The following is an 8414-nucleotide window of genomic DNA, read 5'->3' on the forward strand; positions in this document are numbered from 1 at the left end:
GCCCAGGCTGCAGTGCAATGGCATGATCTCGACTCACTACAACCTCCGCCTCCTGGGTCCTGGCTCAAACAATTCTCCTGCCTCAGCCTCCCGAGTAGTTGGGATTACAGGCGCCCGCCACAATGCCCAGCTAATTTTTGTATTTTTAGTAGAGACAGGGTTTCGCCATGTTGGCCAGGCTGGTCTCGAACTCCTGAACTCATGATCCGCCCACCTCAGCCTCCCAAAGTGCTGAGATTACAGGCGTGAGCCATCGCGCCCGGCCGAGTTTTTCAATTTTCTATGAAGAACACGAATTAGTTGTACAACCAGAAAAAGGTAACAAAGATTGCTTTAAAGGGATCAGTCTGTGCGGTTTCTGTGAAGCTTCTGGATGGTCTGTTGAGCACTTCCTGGGCCCTTCAGGAGTGCAGGGAGGCGGCCAGGGGAGGCCTCCGACAGCCCAATTGGCCAAAGACCAGGAAGAGTTAAACCAAGGCTGCTTATTCCCCGGATCGGGGCTTGTTAAACTCGGATCCCTGAGCCCTGGCCCAGGGATCTATGTCTAGGTTCCGGAACCACCCAGACATTCAAAGTGAGCCACGCAGCTTTCAGCTTAGAGCACACATGCCGGTAACCAGGGAACTCAGCCCCTCAAATTCCAGGGGATGGACTCTGTCCTCAGCCCAGCATCCCAAAGCCTGGCAGAGACCTCCAAGCTTGGCACCAGAGTCAGGAATCTCTGGCCGAGCGTGAGGCCCTCTGCACCCACTGGGCCCCAGCGATGTTCCTAGAAAGCAGCTTTCCGTTCTCATTTATTGTTAAAATAAACATCCACTCTGGGGGCCGACAGGGCCCTTGTGAGCGGCAAGCGACCGAGGGCACGAGCTATTCCAGTATAATAAAATATATAAAATAAGAATAGTTATACTACATATAGATATTAGATATGATTATATATGAATATCATTAATCATTAGCTTGTAGCAATTACTCTTTATTCCAATATTATAATAATCCTCGCTCTACAATTATAACCTAGGAAAAACCAGGCTATACAGAGATAGGAGCTGAAGGGACATAGTGAGAAGTGACCAGAAGACAAGAGTGCGAGCCTTCTGTTATGCCCGGATAGGGCCACCAGAGGGATCCTTGGTCTAGCGGTGACGCCAGCGTCTGGGAAGACGCCCGTTACCAAGCGGACGGTGGTCTAGCGGTAGCATCAGTGCCAAGGAAAAACACCCACTACTTAGCAGACCCGGAAAGGGAGTCTCCCTTTCCCCGGGGGACATCAGTCAGACCCGCCTGCAGTTATCCGGAGGCCTAACCGTCTCCCTGTGATGCTGTGCTTCAGTGGTCACGCTCCTAGTCCACCTTCATGTTCCATCCTGTACACCTGGCTCTGCCTTCTAGATAGCAGTAGCAAATTAGTGAAAGTACTAAAAGTCTCTGATATGCAGAAATAATGGCATAAACTGTCTCTCTCTCTCTCTCTCCTCTCTCTCTCTGTCTCAGCTGCCAGGCAGGGAAGGGCCCCTGTCCAGTGGACACATGACCTCACCTATCACTGGAGGTGGCTCACACTCCTTATCCTGCCCCTTTGTCTTGTATCCAATAAATATCAGCACAGACTGGCATTCAGAGCCACTACCGGTCTCCGCGTCTTGGTGGCAGTGGTCCCCAGGGCCCAGCTGTCTTTTCTTTTATCTTTTCGTCTTGTGTCTTTATTTCTACACTCTCTCGTCTCCGCACCCGGGGAGAAACCCACCGACCCTGTGGGGCTGGTCCCTACAGGACTTCCCTCCCCTCCGGCCACTGTCCACCACAGACATTCCTGGAGCTGCCCCTCCAGGCCAGGGGGAGTAGAGGCCTGAGAGGGTGAGGGGTTATTCTTGGGTAAAACGCATTGGATTCAGCTGGAGGAAGCAGACACCATTCGGCACAATTTATAATTTCCCCCAAACCCTGAGCCTGGTGGCAGAGCTGGGAAGCTGGGGAGAGGACAGCACACACCAAGCACTGCCCAGCCTGGGGGAGCCCGCAGCAGGAGGGGTCCCTCCCACAGGGGCCTGCTTGAGGAAGCCGTGTGCAGCCTGGGGCCCCGAGCACCAGCTACCTTCCTCATGATCTTCCGGCCATAAAACATCACTTTGTCTCTCTTCCGGAACCGGTACTGAGGAGTGGGCTGTGCTTGCCCTGCAGGGAGTGAAGGGATGGCCTGAGGTAGAGCCGTGGCACAGGCCTGGTCCTGGACAGGCAGGCGCGGCACAGTCAGTCACACTCTCGTCCCTGCCAGTAACTGGCCATACTCAGATAGCATGAGGGAAGAGGGCCTGAGTGACAGGCTCGTCTCCAACAAAGGGGGCTCTCCCCTCTTCCCACTGAAGCCTTGCTCAGGAGAGGAGAACAGAAAGGGCTCTGAACAGACTTGGCTTCCTGGAACTGACGTGCTCAGCCTGAGCCCAGAAGGGCCATCGGATTCTAGCCAAAGCCACCACAGGCTTGAGGGCCCCTCCCAGGGGCTCAAAACACATCCCAAGACACCCATGCTTTCCCCCAACCCCCAGGGCCAGAGTCAGAACCAAGATACTCACGAAATCGGCTAAGCCTTCTGAACATGAAAAGGATGAGGACACCAACCAAGGCCAGGGCCAGGAGAGCTCCAACTGCAATCCCCGTCAGCTGGCCAAGAGTGGAGACACGGCACCCATCAGCAAGGCCACGAACCTAACCCTAGCCCTAAGCCTGCCCCCACCCCAACCACAGGCTGGGCAGGAATGAGCCAGGGGATGGGGACAGGGAGAGGTGAAAAAGGCCACGGCCCATCCAGGTCTGGCCCCAGGGAAGCGTGAGGTGATTACCATGGTGGACGGTGAACCTTCCTCTGTGAACCATAGCCCCCAAGAGTGCAGGGCGGTGCCCAGGCAGAAGTCAGCCTGCAGCAGAGAGCATGGGGTCAGGTGGGCACGGACAGGCTTCCCAGCCCGAACTTGCTCAGAGCAGCAGGAGGAGAGCTGGGAGTTAGGGGAGAAGTCAGCAGCCCCAGAGACTTCCGGGAAGAAGTGATCTCGCCCCGGGTGCCGGGGTCCTCTGAGCCTCCTGCTAGGAAGCACTCATAGAGCAACCTGGCTCCCTTGGTCACTGGAACACGGCGGGGCAGGGCCAGCGGCTGCCCCGGGCATCACTAACACACCCGCATGCTGGTGATGCGATCCTTGGGATGCAGGTCTCAGGGAGCAGGCCTGGCCACAGGGGAGGCCAAGGCCCCCCTCTCAGTGTCCCCTCAGCCCCAGCAGGAGCAGTGCTCGAAACCCCTATGAGCCATGTGGCTTCTGAGAACAATGAACACCAGTTCACACGCCAAACAAGGAGGCAGCGGCCAGCCGAGAAGGCTCTGTGTTCAGCCTGCAAGTTTCTACACAAGAGCCAAAGCCTAAAACGGCACCCACCCCTGCCTCACTGCAGAGAGCGGGACTCCCATCCGTGCCAGAAAATCCAGGGAAGGGCCAGGCACGGTGGCTCATGCCTGCAATTCCAGCACTTTGGGAGGCTGAGGCGGGCAGATCACGAGGTCAGGAGATCGAGACCATCCTGGCCAACATGGTGAAACCCCATCTCTACTAAAAATTCAAAAATTAGCCGGGCGTGGTGGTGGGTGCCTGTAGTCCCAGCTACTTGGGAGGCTGAGGCAGGAGAATGGCGTGAACCCAGGAGGCAGAGCTTGCAGTGAGCCGAGATCGCGCCACTGCAACTCCAGCCTGGGTGACAGAGCAAGACTCCGTCTCAAAAAAAAGAAAATCCAGGGAAGTCGGAAGAGCACTCAGAAACGCATTTAAAGACACAATTCTGCACCAAGACAGAATGAGGATGTGCCCAGAAAGCTGAGCCCTTCGAACTTGGTTCAGAAGCAAATACAAGCCCTGGGAGCTTCTGCTTCAGGAGAGGGGAACCCCTATGCTCACTCTCAACCAGGTGGGGAGCACAGAAGCACCTACGACCATGTCCTTCACTTAAGGAAGCGAAGTGAGTCCCTCTGAGCCCAGCAACTGCTTCTGGGACCGATTATCCAAGGAAGGCCTATCACGCGACGGCCGGTGACCTGGTCACACGCTCTCCTGCGGTGGAGCGGCTCAGCCTTTTCTAGCTTTTCACTGTTGCTTTAATGGGTCCAGTTTTCTGGTTTAGGAAATAAGGCCTTTGCCATGTGGCTACAGATGTTTGACTAAGAAAAAGATTCTAGGGCTGGGCACAGTGGCTCACGCCTGTAATCCCAGCACTTTGGGAGGCCGAGGCGGGCAGATCATGAGATCAAGAGTTCAAGACCAGCCTGGCCAACATGGTGAAACCCCGTCTCTACTAAGAATACAAAAATTAGCCAGGCGTGGTGCCTGTAGTCCCAGCTACCCGGGAGGCTGAGGCAGGAGAATCGCTTGAACCCAGGAGGCGGAGGTTGCTGTGAGCCAAGATCACACCATTGCATTCCAGCCTGGGCGACAGAGCGAGACTCCGTCTTGGGGAAAAAAAAAAAAAGAAAGAAAAAGGTTCTCAGCAAAACCATCAGGCAAAATCCCAAAGGAACTGGAAGTAGCAATTGTGACTTTAGGGGAAGAAAACACAAGGCCTCAGGCAATGCCCAGGGGCCACTGCTGGCTGTCCCCGCTGTGAACAATGCCCATGGGCCACCGCTGGCTGTCCGCTGTGACAGGCGCGTCTAACAAGCGCTGGCAGCTGTGACAGGCAGCAGAGAGGGGCCAGAACCACCACTCCCACAGTCCTCAGGTGCCAAGAAGCCACAGGGCCAAAGAGCGCGGCAGAGCAGACGCCAAGAGGACCCTTCTCTGAGTCCAGAAATGCCCCCCAACTGGGAAATCCAGGGATCTGGTCCCCTGAGTTACATACCTCTGGGCCGTCATCTTTCTCTTCCTCCATGGCTAGAAACAGAAAAAACAGTCGGGGTGAAAAGCAGACAGCCTGAGGCAAACAAGGGCACACCTCTACCCGCTCACGCTCACACCGGGACACTTTTCCCGGGGTTCTTTTTCAAGTCAAATTACGTTTCACTGAAAAGAAAATCCTGCTGAAAAAGTCTGTTCTCCAGGAAAAGAAGGTGTCTTTTGAGAAGCGTCTGTCGTCTGCTAGAAGCCACTTCCTTCCCTCTGTAAACAGCCCTCACGTGGCTGTCCCGGAACCCAGAACAGCAGCCAGATGGGGCGGATCCAAGCAGGTCAAGAGGAGCCAGGCCCAGCGCGGTGGGGGTGGGGACAGCGCTGCCTTCTGGAGAAGCACGGCTGGAGGGGAGGTGACGCTGGCGGGGCGTGGATCCGGGGTGTGGGGATGCAGCTGGGGAGGGAGTGGATCCGGCGTGTGGGGGTACCGCTGGGGAGTGGGTGCAGCCGGGGAGGGGGTGGATCCGGGGTGTGGGGGTGCCGCTGGGGAGGGGGTGCAGCTGGGGAGGGGATGGATCTGGGGTGTGGGGGTACCGCTGGGGAAGGGAGTGCAGCTGGGGAGGGGATAGATCTGGGGTGTGGGGGTACCGCTGGGGAGAGGGTGCAGCTGGGGAGCGGGTGGATCCGGCGAGTGGGGGTACCGCTGGGGAGGGGGTGCAGCTGGGGAGGGGGTGGATCTGGGGTGTGGGGGTGCCACTGGGGAGTGGGTGCAGCTGGGGAAGGAATGGATCTGGGGTGTGTGGGTACCGCTGGGGAAAGGAGTGCAGCTGGGGAGGGGATGGATCTGGGGTGTGGGGGTGCCACCGGAGAGGCGGTGCAGCTAGGGAGGGGGTGGATCTGGGGTGTGGGGGTGCCGCTGGGGAGGGGGTGCAGCTGGGGAGGGGATGGATCTGGGGTGTGGGGGTACCGCTGGGGAAGGGAGTGCAGCTGGGGAGGGGATGGATCTGGGGTGTGGGGGTGCCACTGGGGAGGCGGTGCAGCTAGGGAGGGGGTGGATCTGGGGTGTGGGGGTGCCGCTGGGGAGGGGGTGCAGCTGGGGAGGGGATGGATCTGGGGTGTGGGGGTACCGCTGGGGAAGGGAGTGCAGCTGGGGAGGGGATGGATATGGGGTGTGGGGGTGCCGCTGGGGACGGGGTGCAGCTGGGGAGGGGGTGGATCCAGGATGTGAGGGTGCGGCTGGGGGCGACTTCCGCGTGGGGTGAGAGGCCGCCTGCGAGGGTGACCGGGCAGGAGGGCTCAGTGCGCAAGCCGGACGTGCTGGGTCCAAGATTATTGATTAATTTGGGCACCGCGAGGGCTCGAGTCCCCCCACACCACTGCCCGGCCTGCGGGGGAGCACAGACAGCCCGGGCCCTCCCGGCTGCTGGTCCCGGGCTTTCCCCGCGCCGTTGCCGGCTCCGCCCAGAGGAGCAGCGCCCGGCGGAGGGGTCAGAAAGGCCGGGTCGCGGCGTCAGCGCGGCGACCGTCTCGAGTCCAGCGCCCGCGTCCTCCCCGACCTCCCAACGCCACCTCACGGCCTCAGGGGGACTGGGCTCCCGGGAAACCGCCGTCCACCGGGCGGACGAACACGGGCAGTAGCGGGCAGTGGGAACGCCAGGGACCACCGCGCTGAGGAAGATCGCTCATCCGCCAGCCCCGCCCCGCGAGCCCCGCCCCGCCCGGCGAGCCCCGCCTCTCCCCGCCCCACTCGCTCCTCACATTGGCCGAGTCCCCGCGGCCACACCCCCTACCAGATTGGGGCCGCTATTGGACTCGGCGGCCGCGGCCAATCGGAGCCGCTCTTGCTGCGACGCAGCGGTCGGAAGCGGAGCAAGGTTGAGGCCGGGTTGGCGCCGGAGCCGTTGAGGGGTCGCTTGGAGCTCGTGCGGGGTCTCCGGTCCAGGTGAGTCTGTCGGATTGGAGCGGGCGCCGCGCGCGGCCAGGAGCGGGGCTGGCCGGGTTCCCGGGGCCGCGACTACCCGCTCTCTCCTCCCGCAGGGCGCGGCATGGGCGTCCTGGCCGCAGCGGCGCGCTGCCTGGTCCGGGGCGCGGACCGGATGAGCAAGTGGACGAGCAAGCGGGGCCCGCGCAGCTTCAGGGGCCGCAAGGGCCGGGGCGCCAAGGGCATCGGCTTCCTCACCTCGGGCTGGAGGTTCGTGCAGATCAAGGAGATGGTCCCGGAGTTCGTCGTCCCAGATCTGACCGGCTTCAAGCTCAAACCCTACGTGAGCTACCTCGCCCCTGAGAGCGAGGAGACGCCCCTGACGGCCGCGCAGCTCTTCAGCGAAGCCGTGGCGCCTGCCATCGAAAAGGACTTCAAAGACGGTACCTTCGACCCTGACAACCTGGAAAAGTACGGCTTCGAGCCCACACAGGAGGGAAAGCTCTTCCAGCTGTACCCCAGGAACTTCCTGCGCTAGCGGGGCGGGGGAGGGGCGGCCTGCCCTCATCTCATTTCTATTAAACGCCTTTGCCAGCTATACGGTGTTTATTTTTTGGCCTCAGGTCATGGCAAAGTGTGCAGCATGACAGATTTCAGTGCAGGCACCTGAGCCGAGTTCTCATGCAGACTCGGCGCTGTGAACCTCTTTGGAGGTCATCTTCCCAGTGGGAAGGTTCTGGGAACCTGCCAACGGCAAACATCACTCGGCTTGCAGGAGAAAGAATTTACAAGGCAGATTGTGCCGGATGACAGCACTGGTCGGTTCATCCCCCAAATCATTCACCCAGGGAACAAAGATACAGAGATGGGGGTCTCACTGCTGCCCAGGCTGAGAACTCATGGGCTCAAATGATCCGCCTGCCTCAGCCTCCCAAAATGCCGGGATTACAGGTGTGAGCCACTGCGCCTAGCCTAGGAAAATTTCTTGTTGCAATCTGACATATATTGACATGTTGTGTTGTATCATCAGAAAAGAAGAAAGAGATAAGGCCAGGCGCAGTGGCTCACGCCTGTAATCCCAGCACGTTGGGAGGCTGAGGCGGGAGGATCACAAGATCAGGAGTTCAAGACCAGCCTGGCCAGCATGATGAAACCCCGTCTCTACTAAAAATACAAAAATTAGCCAGGTGTGGCGGCTTGCGCCTGTAGTCCCAGCTACTCCGAAGGCTGAGGCAAGAGAATCGCTTAAACCCAGGAGGCGGAGCTTGCAATGAGTGGAGATCGCACCACTGCACTCCACCCTGGGTAACACAGTGAGACTCCGTCTCAAAAAAGGGATAAAACTACATGTTTTTTGCTTGTAGTCACCTATATATCATTAGTAAATGCTGAGGATTTGACAAATAGTGGCCTGTACTTCAACCACAGTTCCTCCCAGAGAGACAAGAGCCCTCACAGCAGGAGGTGGATGTAACACACCCAGTTTGTTCACACACCTAGTCACCATCTGTCCAGTATTTGGGAGCTAACCCGTGTGGGTGCTGCAGTGATGAGTGTTCCCTACAGACTTCACATATTTCATGACCCCCAAGGCAACTTGGAACACACACTCCCTTTTACTTACCTGC

General features: G+C 58.8%; 2 protein-coding genes across 2 annotated transcripts in view; one reads left to right on the plus strand and one right to left on the minus strand.

Moving 5' to 3' along the window:
• The window catches only part of PNPLA7 (patatin like phospholipase domain containing 7), a 97509-nt gene extending 92137 nt beyond the window's left edge, over positions 1–5372 (minus strand). Inside the window, 4 exon segments of the mRNA XM_054521298.2 lie at positions 2096–2175; positions 2574–2661; positions 2841–2915; positions 4879–5372. Of these exon segments, the coding sequence (XP_054377273.2) occupies positions 2096–2175; positions 2574–2661; positions 2841–2915; positions 4879–4908 (273 nt within the window). The 5' untranslated portion in view covers positions 4909–5372.
• Positions 5373–5777: 405 nt separating this feature from the next.
• MRPL41 (mitochondrial ribosomal protein L41) lies at positions 5778–7384 on the plus strand. The gene is made up of 2 exons (XM_002820449.5): positions 5778–6807; positions 6903–7384. The coding sequence occupies exon 2, from the start codon at positions 6911–6913 to the stop codon at positions 7322–7324; it is 414 nt and encodes a 137-aa protein (XP_002820495.1). The 5' UTR covers positions 5778–6807; positions 6903–6910; the 3' UTR covers positions 7325–7384.
• Positions 7385–8414: the final 1030 nt, after the last annotated feature.

Source organism: Pongo abelii, chromosome 13, assembly GCF_028885655.2.
Source record: "Pongo abelii isolate AG06213 chromosome 13, NHGRI_mPonAbe1-v2.0_pri, whole genome shotgun sequence".
Taxonomy (NCBI): domain Eukaryota; kingdom Metazoa; phylum Chordata; class Mammalia; order Primates; family Hominidae; genus Pongo; species Pongo abelii.